Source organism: Acanthisitta chloris, unplaced genomic scaffold, assembly GCF_000695815.1.
Source record: "Acanthisitta chloris isolate BGI_N310 unplaced genomic scaffold, ASM69581v1 scaffold25893, whole genome shotgun sequence".
NCBI classification, from domain to species: Eukaryota; Metazoa; Chordata; class Aves; order Passeriformes; family Acanthisittidae; genus Acanthisitta; species Acanthisitta chloris.
In genome coordinates, this window is record NW_008665784.1 from 20,632 (window position 1) to 35,233 (window position 14,602).

A 14,602-nucleotide genomic window follows, 5' to 3' on the forward strand; every position below is an offset into this window, starting at 1 on the left:
GCTTTCTTCCGGGAATATCTTGGAAGAGGATCTTTCAGAATATCTTTCTAAAACATCATGATTCTGACTGCAAAGAGGGACTCAAGTGAAAAAAGATTCTGCCTTAGTATATTTCATATACTTAAAAAAAATTTCTATTCTTCATATTATCAGAGTCTAACTAATTTTCAGACATACAGTCAGGGATCCGATTAGTAGCATAAATCAGAATTTCTCTTTGGCTGGCACCAGTGAGTCCATCTTCACTATTTATTACCAAACAATTAGCAATGAAGAATGCAGTATTCTGATAATTCCCATTTTCCTTATGTTGCTAAATTCCAGATGTAACTAGCAGGTGTGCAAAGCAATAGAAAAGAAGAAAATAATACATGTACTCTGTGTTCAAGCAGTAATAAACCACTGGTGTGCTTAGATTTCAAGCACAGGGGGAGATGTTTGAGCACATTAAATAACTATATTTCTGTTTGTTTTAAATTAAAGTCTGATTTATTAGATTCTTTCTTTCAAACATCGATGGTACTAGAGTACATCCCCATTACTTCGGACCTTTACAATTTGAAACAGACCCTTTAGACTCTCCTGGTATTAGGTCACTGAGAAATGCAGGGCTATGATGGCTGACATCCATCCCTCAGTTAGCACTTGTTATGATTACTGTATTTATTGTCTAGGCAGGATTCCACACCCTTTCTGCATAGATCTGATCACTGAAAACGAAGATGGTTCGTGCCTATTGTGGCCCACAGTAACAGTGCAATAAAGACACACAGTTGTAAGGGTAAGGTCACAGAAAGAGGGCATCCACAGGAAGAGTCCTAGCTGAAGAACAAGACCATATTTATCCTAAACTATGTCCTTCTCAGAAAATTTCCAAATAAATTTAACAGAGACAACATTAATTACGTTCGCAGCAATTTCAAAAGTTGAAAGTTATTTTGAAGAGCCCTAGCAGTAGTAAAGTTTCTGTTACATCATGTTCTAGTCTGTTTCAAAATTAGAAGGGACAAATCCAATGATCTAAAAATGTGGTGTCTTTATAAACAGGCTTTTTAAAGAGGGGTTAATTATTTCATTCGTTGCTCGGGCTACATTGCTCCACCCATTATGACTCATAAAATCACACAAGGGATCTGCAAATTGATAAAAAGGGTCAAAAATAGGTCCTCAATATTTTAACACACGTTTAACCTGGTTCCTTAAATAGGTGATCATTTTGGCATAGTTTTAAGGAAAAAATTAAAACAAAACCACCAGAAGTTTCTTGGGCAGAATTCCTTTCCCTTATGATTTTGTATGAAATTGGTTAACTTCTTAGCTACTCTTCCTTAGAGCTGACAAAAAAAATCAGTCTACAGAGTTAGATATTGCCCAGACTAAGGAAGCTTTTCCCAAAAATTGTTGACAATCTGCTCACATAAACACTGTTGTTATATACTGCCATATTAGGGACTGCCTTTGCAGGCTGCTCTACCTGCAGAACTGCCCTCAGTCCTGTGTAATTTCACATGCCAAACCAGAGCATAACAGAGAGAGATATTTTTTTCTAGAGTTATAGCTGGCAATACACATGAAGCAGAAATTAAGAGGTGGTTAGGTTAGGTCTAGCAGTGCACCTTTCCAAACTCAAAGAACCAGCCCCTCAGTGCTGTAATCAGGATGGCTTCTTCTCTTTTGAAAGATGCGGATTTACAGTGTCTGAGGGTTTGGCATGATGCCATCTTTTGACTTCAATTTTGTAAGACTCCATTGCTATGGGATTTGAGTAGGCAAAAAGATAGCATCACAAAGTGGCACAGTGAATGAATGCACTTGCATATGGGAGAAATAAGAAGAAGCTTTCACCCCTGTGTCCCTTGCTGAGGGTTCAGGTGCTTCTGTAGGTCTGCATGGACTTGATTGCAAGAACTGCAGGAAAACCAACTGAGAAGAATTCTAGGCATGTCAAAAAAGAGGAAAGTGTCTGTGTTCACAGCCTTCAACACTGGGCAATGAAGTTTGCAAGATACATTTTGTCCTTCAAAAAGTAATATTTATAGGAATTTTTGTGGTTTGCTGAATCTCATATTGGAACTGTTATATTGGCCAATCTCCTAAATGAGCAACAGGAAAAATTACATTGAATGAACTTAAAGGTTAACAAATTCATACAAAAATGTTAAGCATGTGACATCAAGTGCACCTCATACTTCATTGATTCATTGTTTTGTTTCTATTGAAAACCACAAAGAATTTTCCTACCTGCCAGCTATAAATTTTCCTATAAATGTATTAGAATAAATGATGAATTGAACCCAAAACCTTATCTGGAAATTTGGTCAGTTTGCATATTTAAATTACTTACAATGACACAAATCTGAAGATACGAAATGCTTAGAAAATACAGATTAAGGCTTTGGCCTCATTTATGGCTTTCCAAATCAGGGATTGTACAGGGCTTCAGTTTTGGTGTGAATTCATCCTCAAATGAGAAGACTTTGATAAGCAATTTCGGAATGACTAGGGTGAATCAAGAAATGCGACAAAGATTTAAGTCCAAGTGCTTTGTACTGCTGCCAAAAGGCATGGATGTTGCTCCAATCTAAATGAGGGGCTTGTGCAGCTACTTGACAGAATCATATGATGGAAGAATGCAATGCACTGACTGGTCTTAAACAGAGAGGCTAAACTGCCTTAACCTCCGTCATCACTTTCCACTAACATAAATCTTGTGTCGGACCCTACAAGTTCACAGTAATGATAACTCCCTTTATCTAAATTTATTCTAGTGTTAAAATGTTGTACTTTCCATAACTGTATTAAATTTTCTAATCTTTTTTTTAAAAAAATCGAAACCTACATTATGCAGTTATTTGTTGCTTTTCAGGTTTTTTTACACTTCTGCGAATGTGTTTATAGTGAATAACCATTTATGTTCCTGAATGATTACCAGTCTTCATCATTATGCTTATCCATCAGATTTCATTCTCACTGTAGTTTTTTCCCCATATGAATGCATATACACCTTGGAATGCATTTTCTTACTCTGTTATAGAGCTGATATAACAAATGAAAGAGTGAGTAGCAGATACACAGCAATCCAGGTTTGTTCTTGTTTCTCACAGGAAGCAGGCAGAACACATAGGGAATACTCTGTATGTCTTTCTGTAATAAATAGTAAAATATATATGGCAATGTGCCGTGCGAATCTTATCCACGTTCTCTTAGGAGTATTTGGAATGACTGTCTTGTTGTGCCAAAGGTGAGCGCAGAATTTGGGAAGGCATCTCTTCCGTAAGCAGATTGTGTAGATTGGTTGCAGCTTGACTCTTTGCCGTGCTCCAATGAAAACAAGCATAATTTTTCCGCAGCCTTAAAAGGCAAGCTTGAGAATGATACCAAATGTTGCAGCACATGTGTTGATTTGTTATGTTATATTTCAGCTGTTAGTTATGCTAATGGAACAGTTTCACATGTTTCGTTTTGATGTATTTACTTTAATGGCTGTGTGTGTATGTAGCTCTCTGCAACTGCCTGGTAACACTGATTGTGTGATGTTCTGCTGTCACCACCAGGCCAGCACTGGAAATAAGTAAAAAAGACCCAGGCCTTAATTTTCAGCCATGCAACCACTGCAGAAAAAGTGTAAGATGGTGTGAAATGAAACCAAATTGAAAACCATCAGGGACCAAAACCTAAGATTTGTCCTGCAACAGAACACATATGAAAATGGTGATACAGTCTAGATACGGTTAACTTGCATGTTGGCTGGGAGCCACACACAGGCCTGGACAGATACAGGAGACAGTCAGACTTAGGGGTACGTTCAGTTCCCACAGCATCAGGCCATAAATAGAGCTGGAGGGGAAAAAACTGAATAGTTCTGTTTACCCAGTGTGGTGAGACAGGAGAAAGAGAGGAATCCATGCCTCAGCCTCTGCTTGGAGTTTCTGTACAAATAACACTGATTCAGGTGAATATTATGGACAAATATGCAAAATTCCATCATTTGCCCCAGTAAAACCTCCAGATGCTCAGTACCATTAGCAGTACAAAGAGATTATTGTCACCTGCTCTCTCCAGGTATTTGTTCCAATGATATGTGAAGCAGCTTTGATGTATAACAACGTATATTGAAACATGCAGATAGTATATATTCCTACACAAGGTTTAGAGAGGAAAAACAGGCCAAAGTTTCACAAAGTGATTTTCAAAGTTCCTTCGAGTTCTTCTAATGATGTCACAGTGCTGCAGCTTCCTTCCCCGACAGAACTGGTCTACTCTGCCATCAGTGACAGCCGTCAGCACCATTTTGGTGAAGCAGCTTAGTTTTGTTTTATTCCCTGATTTAAAATGCATGGTCAATTAAGAATACTCATTTATAGGAAATATCAATTCCATTTGACAGTAAATGAGGGTCTAAAGATCTCTTTGCGGGCTGACAAATGTGAAAAGATAACCATGATTCCATGACAGTCAAAAAAATTAAAACAGGACTGACAACGATCCATTATCTGAGGTCTGGACTGTGAGATCTGCAATCCTAACCCACACAGGAGATGGAAGGAAAGGTACAGCACAATTAGATGGTTCAGAAAAAATACTATTGCTGATGTTAAGACTAAGCAGACAGTTTCCAAATATGACGCAGAGTAGCAAAGGGGAGTTTAGGTAAACTGAGTATAACAGATAAAACTGGGAACAGGCAACAGAGCCTAGAAATCAAATTATGCATGTTTAACATTTGAATCAAGAAATTCCATGGAAACAATCCAAAGAGCTTCCTTTATTGTCTACATCCCAGATTTACTTTGGTGTGGGTTGTCAAGATTTGGAAACTTTTCTACTTTCTATCTTCTTTTTGGTCTTTACACTAAACAAATGCATTTGTGAAGGGAATTAATAAATGTATTTGTGAAGGGAAAACACATTATTTACAACTTACTTGAGCTTGCTTGCGTATTTGAAAAGGATGAAGAGTTTCTCGGTAAAAAAGCTGATGATAAGACTGCAGGTCGAACCAAAAGTACACACTGTTCTCCCACAACTAGAGATGAAAAATATTGTAAGTTATTGCTACCCAAATATCACAGCTTTATAAAAGGTTGATTTTCCAATGCAAGTAATTATTTAGCTCCTTGGGGTCATCATAAATCAAGTTCAATTTAAGATGGATTTAATCTTCTGTTGCATACTGGCAGAAGGACAACATATTTAATGGCATCGTCACTGTGATACTCTATCTTTTATTGTATCCTCTATGCATAATTGGCCATTGAAATCATTAACATTGTAGTTAACATTTGAAGAGTAACCACATTTCAGTGGCATAAAGCCAGTCCTAAGAAGAAATGCTGATAATGGACGTGCAGAGTTTGTGCCATGGTAGAATAGCATTTTGCAGCAATAACCAAAACAATTAAATTCTGTGTACTTGACAGATGTTACTGAGACTATCATTACATTTTTATTACATGCATTTCTGAGACACAGAGTCTTGGCCTCATTTCATAAATTCAAACAGCAAAAGATCCTTCAGAAGAAGTCTATAGCTTTACCCAAGCCCTCTGTTTTAATCATGTACTTATGGAGTTCACATCTTAAAAATGCCCCAAAACTCCCATCACTAGGCAATAAAGAATGTGTTCCAAAAAGATGGGGGCAGGCAACTTTGCTCCACAAACTGTAGCCTTCCAGACATGACATATGAGTGAAATAGGCTCCACAGTTGTAGAGAAAACTTTAAGCAAGTGATTTTCAAAGGAGTCTGGCACCTGCAAAGGCTAGAGGACACGTAGATGGATGCCTATCTCCAATGAAAAAAATAAGTTCCTTTTTCTATCTATTCACATTTTTAGCTGAAGGTATTTAGCTTTGGAAACACTGGCTCTTGCCTTCTAGTAGCCAAAGGCATTTCTAGCTACTGCTGCTGGATTCTGGGTTGTGCCAGCGGTGAAACAGATGTCCATCTTGATTGCATTCAAATCTCCCCTAAAGACTCAATTTTTCTGCAAAGCCACTAAACACTGACTCAGACCCATAACTTGTTCCAACCAATTCTCAATTTACACCCAGCAATGAATGATGGATCCGCTGACTGCAGAGAAGAAATAGGGTTATGTTTCTCAGAAATCGAAGGAGCTTCATGGAAGCAGTTTTTAAAACATTGGAGATATTAGACATCACTAATGCAACAAGTAAGAAGGAAGCAGATTATAGTGAGTAATTGCGTAGCAGATTTTCCATCTTTTTTAAAATGTTTTTGTGGGTTAAGACCTCATTTTTTCTGCCAAGTTAAAGGTTAGTTTTTAAAAATGCTTAGTCCTTTTTTTTTATCCCTGATGGTACAATCAGAATTCCAATAGGTTTGAGACAGTTAGAATCTGACAGCTTGGTTAAGACTTGTCATTAGTTTGCATATACACATGAACAGTTTATTGTTGTTGAGGGATTGAAGTCTCACAAGTAATAATTCATCCCGTCATCAATCTTTCTTTCTCCATCTTTTTTCCAGTCTGGCTACCCTCTATAACTTGGCATTCAGTCAATTGTGGACTAAATTATCGCAGAGTAGGAAAATGTTCATACCTTATTCCCTGACTTCTCACAGAATTGTGTGAAGTAGTGGCCTGCTCTGTTCTCCAAATAAAGAGACTGCAGCATGCTTTCCATTCCAGGTCCCCCTAAGACAACACTGTCAGCAGTGGTCTTCCCCTGGACAAATAAAACATAGCTATAGAGCAAGGAATAACAGGCTTTCATTATTTTCAAATGTCAGTACATTGCAATGGAGAGCCATGCAATGTGTTCAATTAGTATCTTCAACACAAGAAACTAGACTCCATTTTCTACTACACATGCAATTGATCATAGCTCTCCATACCACTTTCCCACTAAATATTCACATCCGATGGAATAAATCTGATGACTGAAGGCATGCAGAGTAGCAAAGTGACCATAGCATCCCTTAGGTGGTTCCTCAATACTTGAAACAGAAAACCAAACCTGTCATTATGACAATGTCATTAATCCTTTAGCTCTGAATCTAGGAAATTCCAATGACACTAAACAATACCACTTAGCTGTTGTCTCAGCTCAGGCTACTGTGTTTTGAATTCAGAGGAGTTAACAGGTGGTTAGTTGGTCAAGATTCAAAACATTTAACTACCATGGAACAAAATACATGTCTCCCGGGGTACACCACTGACATTAGCAACAAAATCATGAGCAATTTAGGGAGAAAGAAATCCATGCTCTTTACTGTGGCTGGCTCCTAAAGCATTTGAGGAAGAATACATCCATTTTGTCAATGCTCACAGGGAAGCCAGAAGAGGCTTCTGTAAGTAGTAAATTAGCTTCTGATGATCACAAGAGAGAAACTTTGGCTGACTTGCTGTCTCTGATAGCAGAAGTGGAAGCAGATGAGTGTGGTGGCTGGCAACCAGCTTCTTTCCCAAACATTAACAGGGATGGAGAAGGGCAGGATGAAACCAGACTTTTGAAGCAGAGTAGGAAGATCTCCCTCCCCAGTATGAAGTTAAAACTATGAATCCCTGCATTCCCCTTTGTATTATATTTGTGAGGGCAAATTGTGGGGTACTGACTGTAGGTTCCAGTCTAGCCCTGTAAGTGCAAATGGGTGGTATTTTCCTTCCTCAGTCAGAGGGAAACTCCGTAGGACAAGGTGTAAAAACTAATAGTTCATGGTGTGAATGCTTCCTGAATATACATTTCTAACTGCAAATACCCCTAATTGCAAAGACTACCCTTTTTTTCCTGTAAAAATTAACAAATAAGTAAAATGATTGCAGTGAAGTCATAAACAAAGTATGATTTTGATGTGCAAAACAAACAATCATGCTCAAGTGCTCAGCAAACTCCATGCATATGTCAATAGGCTCATAGTATGTTTTTCCTTTCCATTGTGAGGCCGTGGGTATCAATACCTCCATGAAACAGCAGGCTGTTTTGAGACCATTCCACAAATGAGAAACGTTTGGATATATTTTAGATTACCAGATGTTGACATCTCACATGTTCAGTTTGTCAGCATTTTTGTAGTTATGGAGAAAAGGCTCTTGTGTGCAGCCTGTCTTTCCTGAGGTTTGCTCAACCGAGGACCAGCTTAGCAGGAAATAATTCAACAAAGAATGAAGTACACAAGCAATAAAGAGGAATTGTACAAGTGAAACATTTTCCTCTTATGAATTTTATTATTTTAATGACTTTCTAAGGCAGATTCAGTTTTCACTATAAGTTTGGTATACTTTCCCAGGCAACGATTCCACTGAAGCATTTATCCAGAGAGTTTTCCATAATAGCCTACTGAACACATGGTCACCATGGAGAAGATCAACACTTTCTAGTGGAAATAAACATCTGTATGTGCCATGATTTCCTATCAAATAGGTGACAGATATCACAGAGAAAATGCTGACCTTCTAATTATACCTCTGCATAAAGCATTAATATTGATATAATCAAACCAATTTCTTCCCATTTTTGACTACTTCACGTTCAATACGGTAGAATAAAGTTGCTTAATCTATGATTTAAGACAACTAATATTTTCAAGCAGTACTTACTGGGAGCACCTCAGCATAGGTGTACTTTCTATGACCCTGGTATTTTGAGTCCTTGGTGTCATTCAAAGCCAAGCAATGAGTCATGTCTCTGCTCTCTGTCTCTGACCTGGATCACAAACAAAAATTTTTCAATACATATTTAAGAAAAAACTCAGACTTCTTATAAAACACACAAATAATAAATGGCACAAAAGAGGTAGAGTGACAGTGCATAGTAGAGGAAAAAGTACAGGGAGTTCAAATTTATAATAAATGAAAAAAATGTAGAGGAATACTTTTTGATGTGGCTCTGTGGAAATCACTGGCACAGCATGACTTTGAGGACTAGTGTTGGAGACATGTTAAAAGAACATGAATGTACATAGAGAGTATCAACTATTACATAAGAGGAAACACTTGTATTTGGGGAAATAAATGCTTTTGTGTGGTGGCAGAAACAAATGAGAAACTAATCAGGCAGGGAGGAATTCTCCATGCACGCAGTCTGTAGTATAACTGTGCTTCACTAAGCATATTATTGTATTCAAGAAAAGTATTCATGAAAACAATAGGATCTAAAAGCCTTTCATAAATATTTGAGGCATATTGGTGTGCAGAAAGATGTACAAGGGACTTTTGAACTTACCGCTTTCTACTGCTAGAAACTTCATCCCTTTGGGGACTCGATGGTGGGGTAGGTTGTAATCTTGATGATCTCTTCAAAGAGGAACTTGATGTAGGTGGTTTTAATAAAGTTGCTGCAGACCTTGTTCTACTTTTCTAAAAGACATTGCAGAAAAATAAGGCAATTTGATTATTATTCCACCTTTGTGTTTTCTTAAAGTGTTTTAATTAACTGCTCAAAAGCATTCAGGGGTTTTCAGGACTATTTGCCATTGTCAATCACAATATGTAAAACTGCAAATTGCAAAACTCTCTGAATATCTTTCAAGAATTTTCAGCATACTTTAATAACAATTAGAGCTTTAAAACTACATTTTTAACAGGTAGAAATATGTTACATGCACTTCGTAGAGAATTACAGAGGCTGTCGGGTGAAGAGCATGTGAACATGTTTTCTGAAACTTTATGAAGATTATCTTAAGTTAGCTCACTATAAGATAGATAAAATCACTCAGACTGGGAGAGAAAGGGGACATTCTGCCACACCATCACTGATTATTTTGAACAAAACCACGCTATGACTTTTTTGGAGATGCCAGTTGCATGCAGAGTGCCCTCATAAATTTACCCAGACTTGCTGCTCTTTCTAAGCTCTGGCAAGCACCGTGTAGCTGGAAGATTCAAAAGTCCAAAGACAAAGCTTTGTTTGTTTATCAATGTTGCAATCCTACTCACCTGAGGAAGGGAAGGTGATAGCCTGGGTATGCAAGACTTTTGTGTCAGTGGTAACAATGATACTATTTGTGGAAAAGGATCAGTGTCCATCCTTGGTCTCTCTTGACATGTGTGCCAGAGCTTCAGTCTTGCACTGGCAGTTTCTATTGCTGTGGAATGAGTAGCACAAAATCTGGGACCCCTAGGGGGAAAAAAAAACCCTCATAAGCAGAACTTTCCAAAACCAAAAACATTGGGCTATTTGGCTTCTTTGGGTTTTTTTTTTTTGCCATGATGACATTTACTGTATCAAGATACAGTGCTATATGCACCTAGAATTAAAAATCAGTTAGTGTTAAAGCTATGTGTAGACATTGCATGTTTCCAAATCTAAAACCAAACTACACATAAATAAACCTAGGTTGCAAATTCTGCACCATTACAAAGTTGCCTTTCTATGAGTCTGCAGTAGGATATGCCCCATTCATTCTACAGCAAGGAGTAGAAAAGAATTGTAGGCCACAGTATCAAGACTACAACTTTCATGAGGCTCCACAGCAAAGTTCGCAATTGCAGGTATTTGTTTATGCCTTCAATTTCTAGATCCCCCTTGGGGAGGAAAGACCATGTTCAAAAATTTGGACTATGTTTTGGAAATAGGTTAGAATTTTTATTTTCACTTAATCTGTCAATATGTAAAAGGCATTTTGTATGACAGACATTGAACAGTGGTCTCAGGGTCAAATTCCACATAGATGTATACACAGAGCATCCTCAGAAGCTTGAGAAGGAAAGGCACCATGTGGAACAGGTTAGGACAAAATTAACCTCCTGTGCCTGGAGGTGGTTCCCTACCCCGCAGACTAAAGTTTAGTTGAACAATATCCAAGGCAGCAATACACAAAGTAGTTCAGATGCTCTGGCAGAAAAATAACAAGGGCTCAGTAATGCAGATATACTTGGCTTCTCAGCAGACTGCAGTGTGGTTTAGGCTCAACTAAAAATTTGTGTTCTAGTACTTACGATGACATTGCTTCCAATAATTGTAATGGGACAAGTGACATGAAATAAATCTAATAGGCAAATCAAACAAAAGGGAAATATGTTAAATAATAGAATTTTAGTTCATGCCCATTTCTTTATACCAGTAGAGAAGTAGAGGTTTCACTACTTCAGGCTGAATCTGTCTTAAATGCCTTATGTTCCACTGATCTCCATGCAGTAGATCAAGTCTGAGTAACACTTCCAAACCGAGGAAATAGTTTCCACTGCTCAGCAGGTACAGTTTTTTCATCTTATTGAGTTGCCTGCAGTCAACAAAAAGAGTCACATAAGCATGCATCAGATGCTGTACAGAACCAAGTACGGTTCATCCTACTGGTTAAACTGCTGTCATGCAACATGTTTTTAATTGCAAGTGGCAGAAGCCAAAACAATTTTTCTGCAAATTAGAGACATGTTGTGAATAAGATAAAATGTACAGAGCCTTAGAATAGACAATCTGAATCCAGCAGAGCCTTTCATTAAAGCAGTTTGTCACACTGAATGCCCTACGTGTGAAAATTCCTTTTATTCTTTTTTCTCTTTCTGTTGCCATCTGTTTCCCAAATCTCTTTCTAACACAGCCTTAATAATATGGCGATTCTGACTTCCTGTAAGCTTTCAAACATCACTCTGCGAAAAGAGTTTTATCAGCTTCAGCAGAGTCATTTCAGACATACCTTGTCAGGACACTCATGACTACTTTAATTGTGTCTGTTCTATTTAAACATTACAATTTACTCTGAAATATCAAAACCTGCATTGACGTAGCTGGGTAACAAGTATTAATGCCATGGGAATAACTGTTAAATAATGGGAAGTACCTTTGCTGCCTTGTAGTGTTCTTAAGAACCTTTAGTCTTTCAATATCCATCCAGAGCGACCAATATCTCTCCCCAAGTGTTCCTTTAATGAACTTCATGAATCTTTCAAACCCATGTCTGTTGCCAGTGTCATAAGTCCTGTGACTAACACACCAGGCAGCCCTGCTGTCTGCCCCACCACTTTCAGAACTTGAACTTGAGCTTATTTCTTCAGCATCTTGTTCTCTTACATCTCCCTTGGAGTCCAAGGCAGTAAGTAGAGAAGAACTTTGGCCAAAGAGTAACTTTGCAGTACCATGGGCAAATTCATTATTTGCTAACTCATGCGTAACCACTTCAGCCTGTTTGTGGAACTCCACATGACTCTCAGTGTCAGCAGCTTGCTGGTGGGCCAGTTCTGAAATGGGTTTCTTCATTACAAATTGGGTGTATGCTGGTGTGAATCCTTCTAGTGTCTGAAAAGTTGTGCTCTCCTGTTCATTTTCTTCTTTTGCTGCACTGTCCAGTTTTGGATCTCTTAACTGTATGTGGGAAGGAGGTTCAGCAATGGCCACAGAAGAACCTTCCTCAGCCTCTCTGGATCTCTCCCAAATAACGCCATCCTTTGCTGATGTGGTCCTTGAAGGGGAAAGGACACTCTGTTGGTGGCATTCCTTAGACAGGGAACGTTCTTCTGCATTAAATGAGAAAAGATCATTGAACACCCGTTTGATTCAGGACTGTTCTCTTGCATATCAACATTTACAAGTTTAAAAATGCAACATATATATGTGCATGTGTATATGTATGTGTGTATATATATATATATATATATATACACACACTGCTGCTGCAGAACAATCAGACCATGACATTCTGCAGAGCAAGGAATAGCAGAGGTGCTTCTGCTCTTGCTACTGACTAGACACTCAGGCCCATAACTCAGAAACTCATTCCCTGTTGAATTCTAGCAGAGCAGCAGAGTTCAGGAACAGCTACCCCGGAACCAGTTGTCTTGTTTAGTCAGCTAAGCATTCCAGCTCCCCAACACCAGTTAAACCACCTTGCTGTACTGCAAGGCCTGGTTCCTTCCTGAGCTTTTGGTCATAGTTTGATCAAAGTCACAGCGTGTAGCAGAATTGTCTTTTGTTTAGGCCTGAGGAAGCTAGTAAGCGATAATTCTTTGTCCACTTATGTTGGTTATTGCAAAAGACTCAAATATCAAATGCCTCTGTCAGTAGGGTAAAATCTTGACATACATAGAAGGACAACCAAACAAATTATTATGTAAAGGGCTCTGCAAACTTTTAACAATCCTGAAGTCCAGTCTGCCACCTAGAAATTACTCCTTTCCATTTAGAGATGTTTTATAGCTAAAAAGTTCAGAACAGTGACCAGCCCTGTTCATTTGGTCTATACTTCTCTACTTAATTCCTTTTACCCAACTCCTCATCAACCCTGTGCCATTAAACATGCCCTGCCATCATGGTCTGCTGAAAGAGAAACTTACTGCTTTAACTTGCTCAAATATCTATTCTACTTCTGCCAGACTGTTAGCAAATCGATTTTTTCTGAAGCATGTTAGCAGAGATGACCTTGACTACACATACTGGTTAGCTAGGTTAATGCTGCTGCCACTGTACAAGTCAGTCCTGTAAAACTGAGTGGAATAACTACAGATACTGTGAACAGCAGCAGAACCTAAGTGAAAGCAAGAAAAAAACTAAGTCATGATTCAATTGAGACTCTACAATAACTTCATATCAATCTATCAATCCAGTGTTTAAATTACAGAATAATCTGTATCTTCTGTATTTCATTAATGCTAAGCTGTAAGATTTCATGCTCCACTGTATCACTAAAGCAAAACACTGTCAGTGAGGAGGTGGCTACGATCTCTGAGCAGACGCGCCACATGTGGCTGTAACAGAAAAAGGCTGAATCTCTCAGATCTGCTAAATTCACCTTCGTAATGTCATGAGCCTGTGTAACCCTCTGTAGTGGCCTAGCCAATAAATGGAAATGTCAGACATTCCTTTCAGCTTCCTCTGAAAATAAACCGTGTTTAACCACTGCTGGCCACTATGACAGACACGTAGATTAGGAACGTGGCATAGAGATCCCCTGCTCTGCACTCACATAATTTCCTAAGTACATATGCCACACTATGTTGATATTAATATACAAATCAATATGATTTAAAACATCTTATTTCTAAACTATTTCAAATGTTTTCACTTGACAAAGAAAAATTATAGATTCTCAACACAGGTCTTTGAAATGGAAACATGGAGAACAATTTCACAGGACGTGAGGCAATTAGGGAGAGAGATAAACAGTTCATGAGTAAAGAAAAGCAAAGTGGCTCAGGGGTTTGTTCAAAACTTTAACTGATAACCCTGATCCAATAAAGCAATGAGCAGGGAATTAAATCTGAATTGTCCAAGCAAATACCTTCAGCTATTAAATGCTTTCTAATTGCAGGTTGTGTCTGTAATAATGGTGCATTTGTGACCTCTCTGTTCAAAGCACTGCAAAAATTAGCGGTAGAGTCATGAGCTGGAAACAATTGTGACCTGAATAACTTCATTAGTAATCCATGTATCAGCAATGAATTTCCTGGGGTGATCCTCATGGTTCGGGGACAAAGACAGACATCTGGAGTTATACCTTTCAATTTTCCAATCAGTCATTGGACTCCAAGGTCCCAGCAGCACAAGTCTCAATGTGGAATGCCTGCTTTTTCCTCTGAGAATGGGAGAGAGAGAGAGAGCCTAACAAAGGAGCTCTGTTCATCTTACTACTGTGTAAAAAGCAGAAGCAAGGCTATGTAATCAGGTATATGTCCATATGTGCATCTGTATGTTCTCTCCCAGA

At 38.4% G+C, this 14,602-nt stretch overlaps 1 protein-coding gene across 1 annotated transcript in view; it reads right to left on the minus strand.

Annotated features, from left to right (window-relative positions):
* The window catches only part of RGS22 (regulator of G-protein signaling 22), a gene marked incomplete at both ends in the record, with an annotated part of 34,891 nt that overhangs the window by 19,028 nt on the left and 1,261 nt on the right, over nucleotides 1-14,602 (minus strand). Inside the window, 6 exons of the mRNA XM_009071890.1 lie at nucleotides 4,925-5,026; nucleotides 6,568-6,693; nucleotides 9,903-10,083; nucleotides 11,027-11,188; nucleotides 11,747-12,013; nucleotides 12,101-12,364. Of these exons, the coding sequence (XP_009070138.1) occupies nucleotides 4,925-5,026; nucleotides 6,568-6,693; nucleotides 9,903-10,083; nucleotides 11,027-11,188; nucleotides 11,747-12,013; nucleotides 12,101-12,364 (1,102 nt within the window). The remainder of the gene's footprint in view (nucleotides 1-4,924; nucleotides 5,027-6,567; nucleotides 6,694-9,902; nucleotides 10,084-11,026; nucleotides 11,189-11,746; nucleotides 12,014-12,100; nucleotides 12,365-14,602) is intronic.